The following is a 17,572-nucleotide window of genomic DNA, read 5'->3' as shown; positions in this document are numbered from 1 at the left end:
AGCAGAGAGCCCAATGCAGGGCTCAATCCCAGGACCCTGAGATCATGACCAGAGCCAAAGGCAGAGGCTTAACCCTCTGAGCCACCCAGATGCCCCATTCAGTGAAATTTTAGACAAGGAGCGTGCATTTTGTGAATCTTACCAAGTTCATTAGGCTGAGCTTCTAGGTCTGTTTCCACAGTAGGCTGGTTTGGGGAAATGAGTAGATTTTTAGTGGGTGTGTGTATGCACACATACAATTTAATTACTGTTCACTACACTTAAAGGAGTATTTATAGTCTGAATTAAGATATAAGGAATAATAATAAAAGCAAACTTAGTTTGGGGCACCTGGGTGGCTCAGTTAGTCAAGCGTCCGACTCTCAGTTTTGACTCAGGCCATGAATTCAGGATCTGGGATTGAGCCCTGCATTGGGCTCCATGGTGAACAGGGTGTCTGCTTCAGGATTCTCTCTCTCTCCCCTTGCCCCTCTCCTCCAATAAACAAATAAATCTTAAAAAATAAAATAAAGCAACCTCTGCTTAGGAAGCAGAACATTACTAATACTTTTGAAATCTAGCCTATCCTTATTCTCTATCCTGCCTCCCTGAATTTGTGTTTATCATTCCCTTACTTTGCTTTATGATCTTAGTATATATGGCTGAAACCCTAAACAGTATATTAGAGGGACATATTTTTTAGTCTTACAGAGCCTTGCATATCATTCAGTATAGAGTACTCTGCAGTTTACCCCTTAGCTAGAGATCCGTCCTTGTTGGTAGCTGCAGCTCTTTCTCTCCTCCCGTTCAGTGCTGTGTCCTGTCCACGGATGGTGAGCTGCTCCCAGTGTCCCTGTCTCAGACAAGATTGCAGCCGGTGATGTTCTTGCTTATCGCCTGGTGAACATAAATTCTGTAGGCCACGTGCCTAGAAGTGGGATCACTGGCTTATGCCTAATGTCATGGTCTTCTCCATGGTGCCAGAATGGTCTTGCCAGTTTAGAAGATTCTACTAGCTCCGTAGAGAGCTCTCATTGCTCCCATGTTCTTGCATGCAGCTGACATCATCGGTCTTCAAAGGTCTTGTCGGTTTCACAGTTTAAAATGAAGTCTCATGGTCATTACAATTTGCAGTTGCAGATGATGAATCAGGTTGAGCATTCTTTCATGTCTGTTGGCTGTTCATGCTTCTTCTGAGAGACACCTGTTCACAGATTTTGCCCATTCATCTATGAGATTGTTGTTTCTTTCTGCAGGAGTTCCCTGTATCATCCAGGGATTTTTTATTTTGTTACTTTCTTCACAATGTTTTGAAGAACAGAGGTTTTACATTTTAGCATGAACAAAGTTTATCTTTTTTTCCTGGTCTTTGTACTTTTTCTTGCACCTTATTTTGGAAATTCTTCCCTACCCGAAGGTCATAAACATATTTTTTCCATATTTTCCTCTCAAAGTTTTAAAGTTTAAAGCCTCTCATTCTTAAGGATCTTAATCCATCTGGAGTAATTATGATCCATGGTAGAAGGTAGGAATTGAGTTTCTTTTTTTTTCTTCTATGCAGGTATCCAGCTGTCCTGCACTGATGATTGTTGTTTTTATTAACATATAATATATTATTTGCTTCAGGGGTACAGGTCTGTGATTCATCAGTCTTACACAATTCACAGCACTCACCATAGCACATACCCTCCCCAGTGTCCATCACCCAGCCACCCTATCCCTCCCCACCCCCCACCCCCGCCCCCTGCAACCTTCAGTTTGTTTCCTGAGATTAAGAATCTCTTATGGTTTGTCTCCCTCCCTCATCCCATCTTATTTCATTTTTCCCCTCCCTTTTCCCCACCCCCTGCTCTGCCTCTCAAACTCCTCATATCAGAGAGATCATATGATAATTGTCTTTCTCTGATTGACTTATTTCACTCAGCATAATACCTTCTAGTTCCATCCACGTTGTTGCAAATGGCAAGATTTGGGGGGTGGTTTTGATGGCTGTATAGTATTCCATTGTATATATGTACCACATCTTTATCCATTCATCTGTTGATGGACATCTAGGTTCTTTCCATAGTTTGGCTCTTGTGGACATTGCTGCTATAAACATTCAGGTACATGTGCCCCTTTGGATCACTACATTTGTATCTTTGGGGTAAATACCCAGTAGTGCGATTGCTGGGTTGTAGGGTAGCTCTATTTTCAAATTTTTGAGGAACCTCCATGCTGTTTTCCAGAGTGGTTGCACCAGCTTGCATTCCCACCAACAAGTGTAAGAGGGTTCCCCTTTCTCTACATCCTCGCCAACATCTGTCGTTTCCTGACTTGTTAATTTTAGCCATTCTGACTGGTGTGAGGTGCTATCTCACTGTGGTTTTGATATTTATTTTCCTGATGTCGAGCACTTTTCCATGTGTCTGTTGGCCATGTGGATGTCTTCTTTGTAGAAATGTCTGTTCATGTCTTCTGCCCATTTCTTGATTGGATTATTTGTTCTTTGGGTATTGAGTTTGATAAGTTCTTTCTAGATTTTGGATACTAGCCCTTTACCTGGTATGTCATTTGCAAATATCTTCTCCCATTCTGTCGGTTGTCTTTTAGTTTTGTCGACTATTTCCTTTGCTGTCCTGTACTGATTATTGAACATGAAAGATTGTGCATACAGCCCATGATGTACAGTGCCACTCTTGTCACAGTGGGAGGTTCCAGGTGCACACATAGAACCTGGAAGCCTGGAGCCTGGACATGTTTTCTTGGATTCACTTCGTACCAGTACCCTGTTATCTTAATAACTGTGGCTTTATGTGACACTTTATCTTTTGAGTCAAGTCTCCTTAACTTATCTTTTCCAGAAGTGTCTTGCTTTCTTTGAAAGGCTCTTGTCTGCCATATGACTTTTATAATCTGCAAGTTGAGTTACAAACACATTTACCAGTGAGGACTTTTATTGAAATTGCATATATAGACCCTAAGTGCATAGCCCAGTGAATTTTGACAAATCTATGCACCTGTGTAAGCAATACTGAAAACAAAATCTAGAATATTTCTGTCATCCCAGAAAGTTTCCTTGTGTCCCTTTCCATTTGGTCCCCCTTTGTCTCCAAGGTAAACACTGTTTTGATTTCTGTTGCTAGAGAGGAGAGTTGCCTACTTTTGAACTTCATATAAATGAACATATACCGAATGTGTCTCGTTTCTTTCATTCGGTGTTTTTGATTTCATTCATATTGTTGCTTAGCAGTAGTTTACTCCTTTTTACTTCCAAGTTATGTGAACACCCCACTCTGAAATGGATACAAATGAGTAAAACCAAGCTGTTTCCTGTTTGGGGCTATTATGACTAAGGCTGCCTTGTGTGTTCTGGTAAAAGTCTTTTTGCAGATATTGATTATATACTCAAGAGAACTGGAAACATTCAGAGTGGAATTATGGAATAACAGCATAAATGCATATTTAACTTTATTAAAAAAAGTCAGATTTCCACAGTGATGACACCATTTTGTTTATTTGAAATGTAGTTGACACACAGTATTATTAGTTTTAGGTATATAACGTGATGATTTCACAATTCTATACATTACTCATTGCTCACCATGACAGGTGTAGTCACCATTTTTCGCCATACAGTGTTACTACAATATTATTTTTTTTAAAAGATTGTATTTATTTATTTGAGTGGGAGAGAGGAGGAGGAGCAGAAGGGGAAGGAGAGGGACAAGTGACCTCCATGCTGAGCAAGGAGCCCAGCATGGAGCTCCATCCCAGGACCCTGAGCTCATGACGTGAGCTGAAGGCGGATGGTTAACCGACTGAGCCACCTAGGTGCCCCTACAATATTATTGACTATATTCCCTATGTTGTACCTTTCATCCCTGTGACTAGTTTATTTCATAACTGTACATTTGTACTTCTTAATCCCTTTACCTATTTCACCCGTCATTCCAATCCCTCCCCTCAGGGAACCTCCAGTGTATTTTGTGGTTCTGTCTCTATTTTTTGTTTGTTTGTTTGTTTGTTTTTGTTTTGGGGGGGTTGTTTTTTGTTCTTAGGTTTTGTTTTTTTGATTCCATGTGTAAGCGAAATCATATGGTATTTGTCTTTCTCTGTCTCGCTTACTTCAATTAGCATAATACTCTCTGGCTCCATCTGTGTTGCCATAAGGTACTTTTTATGGCTGAGTAATATTGTACTATGTATATTTTATATAGATATATACACACATATATGTAACATATATACATATCATGTCTTCTTTATTCATTTATCTATCAGTGGGTGCTTGATTGCTTCCATATCTTGGTTATTGTACATACTGCTGCAGTAAACATAAGGGTGCATATATCTTTTTGAATTAGTGTTTTCATTTTCTTTGGGCAAATACCCAGTAATGGAATTACTAGATTGCATGGCATTTTTATTTTTAATTTTTTGAGGAACCTTCATACTGTTTCTCATAGTAGTTGCATCAATGGACATTCCTACCAACGATCCATGAGGGTTCCCTTTTCCGCACATCCTCACCAACATTTGTTATTTCTTGTTTTGATACTAGCCGTTCTGACAAGTGTAAGATGACATCTCATGGCGCCATGATTAGCGATGTTGAGCATCTTGTCATGTGTCTGTTGGCCATCTGTACTACTTTGGAAAAATGTCTGTTCAGGTCTTCTCATTTTTCAAATTGTTATTTTGGTGTTAAATTGTATAAGTTCTTAATGTATTTTGGATATTAAACCTTTACTGGATATATCATTACAAATATCGTCTCCCATTCAGTAGATTGCCTTTTCATTTTGTTGATGGTTTCCTGCACTGTAAGAGCTTTTTATTTGGCATAATCCCAATAGCTTATTTTTGCTTTCATTTCTCTTGCCTGAGGAGACCTATCTAGAAAAATGTTGCTAGGGTTGATGTCCAAGAGATTCCTATCTATTTTTTCTTGTAGGAGTTTTATGGTTTCAGGTCTCACATTTAGGTCCTTAATCCATTTTGAATTTTTTAATTAAGGAAATGGTCCAGTTTCATTCTTTTGCATGTAGCTGTACAGTTTTCCCAACACTATTTATTGAAGAGACTATCTTTCCCCCATTGTATATTTTGCCTCTTTTGGCCATGTAAGTGTGGTTTTATTTCTGGGGTCTCTGTCCTGTTCTATTGATCTATGTGTCTCTTCTTGTGCCAGTGTCATACTGTTTTGATTACTGCAGCTTTGTGGTATATTTTGAAGTCTGGCATTGTGATATGTCCAGCTTTGTTCTTCTTCCTCAGGATTGCTTTGGCTATTCAAGGTCTTTTGTGGTTCCATACAAATTTTAGGATTATTTTAGTTCTATGGAAAATACTGTCGGTATTTTGATAGGGAGTGCAATGAATCTGTAAATTGCTTATAAGTATGGCCATTTTAACAATATTAATTATTCCAATCCATGAGCATGGTATGTCTTTCATTTGTGTTATCTTCAGTGTGTTCCATCAGTGTTTTATAGTTTTCAGAGTGTAGGTCTTCTACCTCCTTGGTTAAATTTATTTTTCAGTATTTTATTTACAATGCAATTGTAAATGATATATTTTTAAAAATTTCTTTTTCTGCTACTTCATTATTAATGTATAGAAATACAACAGATTTCTGTGTGTTAATTTTGTACCCTGTAACTTTACAGAATTTATTTATCCTAATATTTTGTTTTGGTGGAGTCTTCAGGGTTTTCTGTTTATAGTATCATGTCATCTGCAAACACTGACAGTTTTACTTCTTCCTTATCAATCTGGATGATTTTTATTTCTTTTTCTTGTCTGATTACTGCAGCTAGGTCTTCCAATACTGTGTTGAATAGAAGTAGCAAGAGTGGACATCCTTGTTTTAGTCTTAGAGGAAAAGCTTTCAGTTTTTCACCATTGACTATGATGTCAGCTGTGAGGATGGTACCATTTTATACAGCTTCCAACAATGTATGAGATTTTTAGTTGTTCTGCATTCTCATTATCATGTAGTGTTGCCAGTCTTTTTAATTGTAACCGGTCTAATAGGTGTGAAATATTATTTTATTATGGCTTAAGATAAATTTTTCTGATGACTAATGGTGGTGAACATCCTTTCATTCTCTTATTGGTCACTCATATACCCTCTTTTTTTCTTTTAAGTTGTTTATTTTAGGTAATCCCTACACTCAACATGGGGTTTGAACTCATAACCCCAAGATCAAGAGTCATAAACTCCTCCAACTGAGCCAGGCTAGAGACCCTCATATACCTTCTTTTTTGAATTAAAAAAAAAAAGTTTGTCTCTTTATTGATGGTTTGTAGAAGTTTTTATATATTCTAGGTATGAGCCCTTTGCTGGATATATGTATTACAAATTTTCTCCCATTCTGGGGCTTGCCTGTTCATTTCTTTAATGGCGTCTTTTAGTGGACACAAGTTTTTAGCTTTTATGAAATCCAGTTTATCAACTTTTTTTTTTAATTTTTTTTTTAAGATTTTATTTATTTATTTGATAGAGAAGGAGAGATCACAAGTAGGCAGAGAGGCAGGCAGAGAGAGAGGGGGAAGCAGGCTCCCTGCTGAGCAGAGAGCCCGATGTGGGGCTCGATCCCAGGACTCTGGGATCATGACCTGAGCCGAAGGTAGAGGCTTAACCCACTGAGCCACCCAGGCGCCCCTTATCAACTTTTTTTTTTAATGGACTCTGAGGGACTCTCTTTTATAGGTCCCTCGGCCAGCCTTCCTGTAGCCTCAGGAGTGCCTTGGTTTGTCAGTGGTCATCTGCCTGTGTTTTGATGTCTTTCCGCTATGTCTGTCTTGCCTTGTATCCAAATTTTCCGTGTTATGTAGTGACACCTGTTATATTGGATTACACCTCTCACCAATGACCTCATCTTAACTTGATCATCTTCAGTGACCTGGTTTCCCATAAGGTCCTATTCACAAGTAGTGGGATTCAGGACTTTAATGTATTTGGTGGCTATAATCTACACATAACAGATGGTAATAGTCTTGTTCCTTGTTTTATGCTTTTTCTCTTTTATTTTGTAAATGTGAATTAAACCAACAGATTTTATTACCTTAAGCCAATATCACTTGCCAGCTTATTCATACTGTGTCTTTGTGTGTTCAGTATGCTAATAGTTAATACTTTTGCATGTTGATTTATAAGTAAGAATGATTAGGATTTTCTTTTTTCTATATCCTTATCAGGTTTGGATAGTGAAGTTATACTTTATACTGGCTTTATAAAATGAAGTGGGACATGTGCCTCTCCTTTTAATTTTTTTTTAATTTTTTTATTCTCCAGAACATTTATTATTTCAACTTGGTATTATCTGATTCCTAATTGTTTGGTAGAACTTCCTAGGAGGGCCGTATGGACACGATACTTGCTTTCTGGGACAGCGTCCACAAAAACAGGATATATAGCCGGTGTTGCATTGCTTATAAAACTCATCTGAATCAGCTCTCCTGGGCTTCTGGGAGCCTCTGGAACTGTTGTAAGTGATCTTAAGTCAAGAACATGGAAAGACATTTTTGAAGCTCACGGATAACCTCAGAATTGCTGCTGCCCCGCTCGGTGTGTAGCAGAAAGAATGGAACTGCCATTTTTTGAGCTGAGATTTAAGAAACGTAGAGAATAGGAGGGAAGATGCCAGAGCAGCAAGAGACTTTCACAGGGGATGCAGGCGTGAATGGAAAGCTAATGTGTCTGTGTATGCCTGCAAAAGAAAATTCGGATTTTCTCATTAACATTTTCAAAGATATTCACTTAGATTCTAATGTCACCAGCGGGGGTGTGTAGGCTCTCTAGGTGGTAGAAAGTCATTACTAATATTTTAACTTGGTCCTTAGTACATACTGTTTTACACTGTTACTTGCTTATTTTTCTAGTCCTTCTTCCTTAATGAGATTGGGATACTCCTGGGAAATGGAACAGTGCCCTTTATTTTGCACACATAGAAGTGCTTATTGCGTATGTAATGTCATCCTTATTTAAATTGCTCTCTGTGTACTAATATTTTCAGTCTCTTTCCTTCACCAGGTCTGTATTTTGCAGTTTTGAGGAAAATATTAAAATGTTGCACTTTCAAATGACCATACTTTTAAGGGGATGTTCTATCAAAAAGTCTAAATTTCAGATCAGTTTGAGATCACATAATAGAGTATGAGTTATACATCTTGGAGAAATTTTCAGTTTTATTACCATGTTAAAACCTCTCTGACTTCAGACCCCACTAAGTTGGACTTAATGATAATACAGAGAGACATGACCTACAGTCTATCTTTTTATGATTCATATTGTCTCTAAGTGAGTTTATCCTGTGAATTAGATCATGGAGAAAATTTCTCTGCTGCTTAAAGGAATAAACCACTTTGAAGTACCAGAATATTATTTTGTCAGCTTTCAGTTACCCCTGTGAAATTCTGTTTTAGCAACTGTGAAGTTTGTAATACATTGCTGATGATTGGGAGGCTGTGCGTTAGCACCCCAGGACTTATTTATCCCCTAGTTCCAAGTTGGTACCCTACACCACATCTTCCCAGTTGCCCGCCACCCTGCAGCCTCTGCTAAGCACCACTGAACTGTATTTTTATGAGTTTGACTTTTTAAGATACCACATGTAAATGAGATCATGCTGTTTGTCTTCCCCTGTCTGACTTATCTCACTAGCAGAATGCCCTCTAAACCCACCCACTTGTTGCAAATGGCAGCATTTCTTTCTTTCTCAGGGCTGAATAATATTCCATTGTATATACACACCACACCTTCTTTATCTATTCCTCAGGGGAAAGATTCTCCTGGCCTGTGAGGGAAAAATGCAGAATCTCTGAATAGCCTAATGGGATTCCTTTGAAGTTTACAAAGTTCCCTCCCTCCCCCACACACCCCATCTGCTTTTAGAATTCATTCTTTATCCTTGATTTCTAACAGGTTTTTTTTGCATTGAGATAATAGGGTGATCTGTTAGCTTTGTGAACTTGGATGTTCAGTTCTCTCCCCAGTTTTGGGAAACTCTCAGCTATTATTTCTTTAAATAATTTTCTGCTCCCTTCTCTCTCTCCTTCAGAAACTCCAGGCACTCCAGCATTTGTTCTTTTGATGGAATCCTGTTGCTCGCTTTGGCTTCCTTCACGCTTCATTGTCTTCTCTTTGCCCTCCCCACACTGGGTTGTTTCAGAATGCCCATCCTCTCACCACTTATTCTGTCCTCCAGACACTTTACTCTCCCGCAGATGCTCTATTGCATTTTTCATTTTACTCATTGAGCTCTTCAGCCTCAGAATTTCAGCTGTGTTCTTTTTTTATGATTTATCTTTGTTAAAAATCTCGTTTTGCTCATGTATTATTTTTTTCAAGGTTTCATTGAATTGGCCGAGTTTTCTCGTGGCTCACTGAATTTCTTCAGAGCAGCTACTTTGAAATTTTTATCAGCTAGATCACACATTTCATGCCTTTGAACTCAGTTTTGGGGGAGTTCTTACTCTCCTTGCGATGGCACGTTTCCTTAGTTTGTCACGGTCCTTGTAGCTTTGAGTTGCCACGTTCACATCTGTGATAGTGGCCGCTCCTAAAATCTGTACGAGTTGCCTGGAGATGGGTGTTCTGGGCCACCGCGGTAGTAGGCGGGTTCTTGGTCTCTTGCCATGCTAGCGTCCACTCTGCTCCCTTGCTCCCTCTTGTGGTGGGATTCTGAAGCTTTTGGGTCTTCTCCGGTTCTTATCTTTGGTAAGATAACTTACCAACCGACTCCTGGAATCCTCTCCTTTGTTTTCCTGACGGTGGCGCTGTGGCTCGTTTGTGGTTTCTCCCTGGCCAGCGATCTAGGCCTGCTGTCTGAGGGGCTCTGGGTCTACTGGGCTCTCTCCCATGCTGTACATGCGCAGGAGCTGCTGAACGGTGGGTGGAGGTGTGGGTCTAGTGCTCAGGCGTTGGGGGTGCCTGGAGACGCACTGGTGAACTCCCTGGGTGTGGTGCTCCCACCGGCTTGTGGTGGACATTCTGCTGCACACCGTCTCCTGACTGCCCTTGGAAGTTCCCATTGGCCTCTCTCCCAGTGTCCTTCCTTCCCGCAGCCACGGACATCCAGCCTCTGTACTGTGGGGTCCTGCTGCAGAGCAATGGGAGTCCGCTGCCGCATCCCACACCGCTGGGGTGGCCCGCACTGCTGCATCCCTGCTCTATCCCCTGCAGCAGAGACTGCCCCAGTCTGACAGATAAGTCCCCTGCAGTGGTTCCTTGCCAACACAGCCCTGGGAAGGTTTACCTTAATGCCTCCTCTGCTGTGACTGATTGGCCAGTCTGCTCAGATTGTTGTGTGGTCTTGTGTGGTTTTTGCTGTAGTGGCATGCTGGAAGCTCCCCTGGGGAAGGCTGGACTTGTGCACAGTCTGCCCCTTGTGTGCATAGCCACGCCCATCGGCATTCTGCAGGTTTCTCCCCAGCTGCAGGGACGAGGTCTGGCAGGGTTGGTGGCCGTTTGGTGGCTCCACTGGTTCCACAGCCCACTCTGAGTTCTGCCTGCCTGTTGCCGGGTGTGCGAGTGGGTGAGGCTCTCCTTGGTCCCATGGTGTGCGGTGCTAGATCCTAGCACCCAGCCTGGGGCACTGGTCTGTGGATGGATGTCTAATTCCTTGTGAAAAGGCAGGATAAAAAGGAGGAATATCTTAGCCACCATGATGCTGACATCAGTCTCCTTCGGCTTCTTATAAACCACATTTTTTTTTCCAAGGCCTATAGCAGGGAACTTTAGCAAGACTTGAGTAGTTGTAGTTATCAGAGAGTAAAACATTTCTTCTTAAACACTCATACTACAAAACTTTTAAGTAAACCAGATGCTTGTCTTACAGCTCTAGCTCTCCTCTGCCTCGTCCTCTGTCCACCCAGTCCTTAGACTAAATACGCCATGTTTGCATAAATTTACCACAAACGTGTCTGGTTCATCTCTTGTGTGAAGCGAAGACACCACACCTCGGAAGAGTTAAGTAGGAATTTGCTTATGAGTGCCCACAGCCTGTCTCTCTGTTCCTTCTGCAAAGGGAAGGGTACAACTGACACTTCGAACATTAGAGTCACTCTGTCATGCAATCCTAAAAGACAGCCGTTATTGATTGAACAGGGAAGGCAGCAGTATTTCTTAACCCCTCGCTTTCACGGACTTAGGACGTCTCGATGTCTACATCTCAATACCTGTGTTTTATACTTTGGCACTGAAATGGGGAAAAAAAACCATCATCTAGGTTAGATTTTGTGGTTCTGTTTGGTCATGACAAATAGATGGTAGACTTTAAAAACAGTTGGCGTCACACTCTGAAGCTTACTTTTCCTCCAACCCTGGCTTTCCCCAGGACCCTGCAAGTTCCTGCGGCCCCAGATAGTTGGACAGGATTCCTTCTTCTATGATGCCTTCCGATCCTCGCGCCCCACTTTCTTGCCTCTCTTCCATAGTCTCTGTGAGGGCAGCTCATGTAAATGAGTATGACAGTGTGTGGGGTGGGGGAGGCTGTGGGTGAGTGTGTGTCTGGCTTACATTTCAGTCTGTCTTTCAGTGTCAACAAGGTGGACACTGGTTCCCTAGCTAAGGGCAGAAGACAGCATTGTTTCATCTCTCGCTACCCAGCTTGGGAAATAAATACCGAAAGTGGGCTGGGGCTTTGAGTTAGATGTATCGAAGATTATTAGATCATAAACTTTTATTGGGTCCTTGTTATGTCCTCAGATATTAAATATTTTATATGAGCTCACTTACTTAGGCCTCAAAATATCGTTATGAGGTAGTGCCCTTATTACACTTCATTTTACAAATGAGGAAACTTGAGGCATGGAGAAGCCAGGTGACTTTCCAAGTCACATAGCCAGTAAGCGACAGGAAGGAACTCCGATGGTGTCCAGCAGAAATGCCTCATCCCCAGACCTGAGATACCCTCCCTCCTGGGGATTTTATTGACAGGAGACTGGAGTTCTCCTTGTGTAGCTGTTGCTTCCCCAATAGACAGGGGAATATAAGAAATGATAGCATTCTACATTCTTTCTTGAATATTTCCAAGAGGTCTTCTAGCCTTGGCTAGAATGCCTGAAAGGATTAAGGAATTTTAGTCTCTCTGGAAGCGACCCTGCTCTGGACAGCCCAAAGTGACAGAAGAGTCCAGTGGGCCTCCCCTAACTTCCACGAACCTTCTACAGACCTCTGTGGAGCTCTTTCTCCCTCCTGCTTTCGTGGAGCGGGGAGCCTGTGTGATTGCCTTCCTGTGGGCTGAGAAGTCAGGGAAAGGCCATCTTGCTCATTTCTGCTTCCTCTGACTTGGTGGTGTTTCACTCTTCAGAGGTTGGGGCAGTCGGTCTTCTAGCGGGAAGCATCCCTTAACTGACATGTCAGTGACCTTCTCACAGGTCTCTAGATCTCTCCACCCCTGGCAGACATAGGGATTTGAGGCACATCTTTACCACTCTGCATGAACACCTCTCCTCGGAGAGCCAAATACGGTGCTGAGAAGAACACCACGTGCCAGGTGCGGCTCCCGCCTCAGTGTTTCTGACAAGATCTGTGGGGCAAGGTTTAACCAGCTGAGGCAGCTGCGTCCCACTGTTCACTAAAACACTCAGCCAAGTGGCCAGAGAGGCTCAGGGGAAGATCAGTGAGGACCTTTTTTGCCTTTTTCCAAATAGTTTCTGTTATGTTGTCTCGGGGCGGATCTGTGTGCTGGTCTTCTGCATCACACAGAAGCTCTTGGTCCTCTCCCAAGAGCAACCTGAGGAAACTCCATGGACTTCTGGGCTCCACTGAGAATGGGCAGGATGGCCTTTGTCAGGAGCCCATGCATGTGCTCTCCTGCTGCAGTCTCCCATTGCCTGGTGGAGGGAGACCCAGAGGGAGAGCTTTTCACCCCGGTACTGTTTCTTAACAGTGTCGAATAGTTTCTTCCTGAAATCATAACTGAGGAAGGAGGTATATCCGTTGTGACCGGACATGGTTCTGCTTGGAGTTCGTTCCCCTGAATTAACGTCCTGGTCCCTCTCCCCGCAGGTCACCAGCAGACATGATGAGCACCAAGGCCTTCACGCTAGTCTCTGCTGTGGAGTGGGAGCTGCTGGCGGGAGACAAGGAGCGGGTGCACATAGAATGCGTGGAGTGCTGCGGGAAGAACCTTTACGTGGGCACCGGTGACTGCGTCGTCTACCACTTCCTATTGGAGGAGCGGGCGCTGCCCACTGGGACAGCCACCTTCTCTGCCACCGAGCAGCTGCACCGACACCTAGGCTTCCGGAAGCCAGTGAATGAGCTGCGAGCGGCCTCGGCCCTCAACAGGCTGCTGGTGCTCTGTGACAACTCCATCACCCTGGTCAACATGATGAGCCTGGAGCCTGTGCCCTCGGGGGCACGCATCAAAGGGGCCACAGCGCTGGCCTTGAACGAGAACCCGGTGAATGGGGACCCATTCTGCGTGGAAGTCTGCATCATCTCGGTCAAGCGCAGGACCGTCCAGCTCTTCCTGGTGTACGAGGACCGGGTTCAGATCGTCAGGGAGGTGTCCACGCCGGAGCAGCCCCTGGCCGTGGCCGTGGACGGCCACTTCCTTTGCCTGGCTCTGACCACGCAGTACATCATACTGAACTACAACACGGGCTTCTCCCAGGACCTGTTTCCTTACTGCAGCGAGGAGAAGCGCCCCATCGTCAAGAGGATCGGGAGACAGGAGTTCCTCCTGGCAGGTCCTGGAGGACTGGGTGAGCCTCCACCAACCTCCACCTCCCGTCTGTCCATTCCTTTTGCCTGACCTCCGTGAGACTGTGCACAGACCCTAGCTGTGAAAATAGGTGCTCATGAGGAGTATTCTCCAGCACTAGGGATGCGTGGCGAGATATAAACAGAGTTCCGAACCAGTGTGCACTCTAACATTCCCTTAGATTGTCCAGGGAATGTAGGGTCCATGGAACAAAACTAGGCCAGTCACAAGGTAGACCAGCTTTCTTCTGTGCTAGTGGAGCCTCGAGATGACTCGGGGAGAAAATTCCATTAAGTAAATGACTACAAAATAAAAATCCGTAAGCCTTCCGTATAAGATTTTTTCCACGTGGGTGGGTTTGTCAGGTTGTTTGCATTCTTTGTTATGGAAAGGAGTGGAGCTCACTTAGACATAATTTCAGGTGTGACACCCATTACTGAACTGACTGCAGTTTCATCCCACCGCACTGTCTTGTCACCAGGCCCCGAAAGGGCTTTGGCTCTGTCGTCTGGCCTCGTGAATTCCCTGTGCTGCCTTCTTGAAATTCAGGCTCAGAGCTGTTCATGGTGTGGGTGACTTGTATTTTCTTTCAGTCACGGATGGCTCATTTTAGGGTTCGTGTGTGTCTGTGACACACAGTGGGTGCTGGGGAGGGTGAGCACCCCCCTCACTCCCAGTGCTCATTAACCGTAGTCTGTGTGTAGGCATCTCATTCCAGGTGAGGGGTACAAACATATTTTCTGGTCACAACAAAAGTTGAGTCACAAACTCTGGTCATTAACACGTACAGATTTTTACTTTTTTAAGTCAGTTTTATTTTCTTGATCTATTTTGGGTTCACAGCAGGATTGAGCGCAAAGTGCAGATTTCCCATGTACCCACTACTCCCAGACACACACATCCTGCTGCACCGTCCGCGTCTCCCCACCAGAGGGCCACATTTATGATAATGGAGTATCTACAGGGAGAGATTATAACTTCCAAAGTCTGTAGTTTACGTCAGGGTTCACTCTTGGAGTTGTACGTTCTTTGGGTTTGGACAGATGTGTAATGACATGTATCCATCATCATGGTACCATAGAGAGTATGTTCACTGATTCTCGGTGTTCAAAATTCTTGTCTTCTACCTGTTCCCATCCCCTATACCCCCAACCTCTGGCAACTGCTGATCTTTCCAGAATGCCGTGTAGTTGAACTCATACAGTACCTTACCTTTTCACATTGACGTCTTTCACTTAGTAATATGCATTTAAGTTTCCTCTGTGTCTCTTCGTGGCTCAGTAGCTAAGATTTAAATATATATATATATATACATATATATATATATTTATTTATTTATTTGAGAGAGAGAGAGCACACAAGCATTCAGAGCAACAGGCAGGGGAAGGAGGCGAAGGAGGCAGAGGGAGAAGCAGGCTTCCCACCGAGCAGGAAGCCTGACATGGGGCTCGATCCCAGGCCCCCAGGATCATGACCTGAGTCAAAGGCAGATGCCTCACCGGCTGAGGCACCCAGGCGCCCCACGATAGTTCAGATTTTTACTTTTTAGAGAAAATATTCTTTACCCCAGCCACCTTTTTTTCTTAACAAAAATTCCCAATTTTAATAAAAATTTGTGTTATGGAAAACATAAGTAAATAGAATATTATAATGAGCTCTAATGTACCCATCGCTCAGCTCCAGCTGTTATGAATTCCTTGCCAGTTGTTTGATTAATACACCTCCCTGTTTCCCCTGCTCGATTATCATAGCATCATGGGCCTGATAGCACTTCTCCTAGACACCATTCAGTGTGAAGTTCTAAGTTCTTTAAAAAAAAGAAAGATAAAAGGAAAGAAAACCACAATACCATTGCATACCTAAAAAAAAATTTAACAGCAATTCCTTAATATTACCAAACATCAGGGCATGCCATGTTTCTCCTACTATCACACGGATACAAAGAGACATATGTAAATACTTACCTACATAAATTTGTGTGTAAGGATATGTATGTTTTCCAGTTTGAGTCAGATCCCTCATGAGGCCTCATGATCCCTCCCTACATTGCCACTGATTGATCAGTTAAGTGTCTCTCTGTCTCTTAAGTTCTCTTACGGTTCCTTCTCCTTCTCTTTTTATTTTCCCCTAACTTTTTGTTGAAGAGGTTGGATCACTTCACCTGTTACCTTTGCGTTTCCTGCCAGCTGATCATTAGGATGCCAGGTGTTGTCAGATTCAAGTGTGGGATGTTTGGGGATTTGTTGTTGTTGTGTTGTTGTTGTTGTTTTGCTTGTTTCGGGGAGAGGCCAGACTTCGTCATCGGGGTGGAGGCCTTGCATCGGGTTGTGTAATTTCTTTCTCTCTCTGCGCTGTCAGTGGCTGTTGATGAGTGATGTGTACAGCCTTTCAGTCTTGGGGCTGCCAAGTGGCAGCGTCCTCTTTCTGTCCCTTCCTCCTCCGTGTGTTAACTGGACTGCTTCAGTGGAGAGGAACTTACTGTATTTGGTTGCCCCGCGGGTGCATTGTTAAGAAAGGCAGAACGAGGAGGTTCTCAATAAGGTGATCCCTTCTGTCTTCCAGAAGTGGCTTTTTGGAAGATATCATGACGCATCATGGATTCAGACACATATGGTGCGTTTCCATCTCTTTGTGCTTGCGTGGGGCTTGTCCACGTGGACTGCCGGGCACCTTCCACATGACCCTGGAACTCGGCTGGCTTCCTTGCCTTCTGGTGTGGAAGGTGTTCCAGGTTCATTGTGCGCCTTTCCTGCCCCAGATCTGGTTTCAGCCATTTCTCCAAGGACCCCTGATGTTTAGAGACCACGGGCTGGTGCTAGATCTGCTCGTTGCCCATTGTGTTTAGGCTTCGTCATTGAACAGAGTTGGGAAAGAGGCGTTTCTGTAAAGGTAAAATCCATGGTGAGGCCGTACTGATGGAAACAGTTCACGGCTCCCTGGTGTTGACCTCATCTGTGTCTGTGTTCTGTCTGCTTTCAGCCACATTGAGGGTCTTAGTAAACCACTGCCGACATCATTGTTCCTTTGACTAGTCCCACAGTACGCAGAACAACAGTACTAACACCACTGTTCCCGCAACGTAATGACCGAAAACAGTTTGATTGTTTATGGTTCTTTTTGTCTTGAGGGTCGGGTGTATATAAACCCCACCAGAAACTGACCTGTCACATTACTGTGTTCTGAAGTCACTTGGAAGAGTCCCCCTCTGTTTGGTTATCCCACCACCTGGTTACATAGTTAATTCGTCTTATTTTACTTTTGATTTTTAGGAATTGCTTTATTTTATTTTATTTTATTTTATTTTATTTTATTTTATATTTTCACTGTGTAAGTATGTGCGATGTTCCAAGTCATGTGGGCTACAGCAAGGTATACCCAAAGAGCTGATTCCTGTCTTCTTCCCCCTTAGGCAACCTTTATTTTTATGGTATTTTATGGTTTATCCTCTCATTTTTTAATAAAAAGTACAAATAAATATTACATCTCTTTCTCAGCACTTTTTTTTTTTTATTTTGTTAGCCTAACAATGTATTATGGAGACCCCTTTGTAATATAATCCAGAGATTTCACAGCGGCATGCTACTGCGTTGTGTGGAGGTGGTGTGGTGTTTTATTTATTTTTTTTTTATTTTATTTACTTATTTGACAGAGAGAGAGAGATCACAAGTAGGCAGAGAGGCAGGCAGAGAGAGAGGGGGAAGCAGGCTCCCCGATGAGCAGAGAGCCTGATGCGGGACTTGATCCCAGGACCCTGGGATCATGACCAGAGTCAAAGGCAGAGGCTTAACCCACTGAGCCACCCAGGTGCTCCTGGTGTGGTGTTTTTAATCAGTCCCCTTTTAGTGGGCATGTGGGTTTTTCCAGTTTTACTAGTGCCTTATTTTTTTTGTACT

General features: G+C 43.2%; 1 protein-coding gene across 1 annotated transcript in view; it reads left to right on the top strand.

The window, feature by feature from the left end:
- The window catches only part of TGFBRAP1 (transforming growth factor beta receptor associated protein 1), a 64,136-nt gene that overhangs the window by 11,101 nt on the left and 35,463 nt on the right, over nucleotides 1-17,572 (top strand). The window contains exon 2 of the mRNA XM_032842393.1: nucleotides 12,980-13,680. Coding sequence (XP_032698284.1) covers nucleotides 12,993-13,680 — 688 coding nt within the window. The 5' untranslated portion in view covers nucleotides 12,980-12,992. The remainder of the gene's footprint in view (nucleotides 1-12,979; nucleotides 13,681-17,572) is intronic.

Source organism: Lontra canadensis, unplaced genomic scaffold (assembly GCF_010015895.1).
Source record: "Lontra canadensis isolate GAN:19392208 unplaced genomic scaffold, GSC_riverotter_1.0 scaffold130, whole genome shotgun sequence".
Taxonomy (NCBI): domain Eukaryota; kingdom Metazoa; phylum Chordata; class Mammalia; order Carnivora; family Mustelidae; genus Lontra; species Lontra canadensis.
The sequence above is the reverse complement of the archived record's forward strand: the minus strand, read 5'-3'. Positions and strand labels throughout refer to the sequence as shown.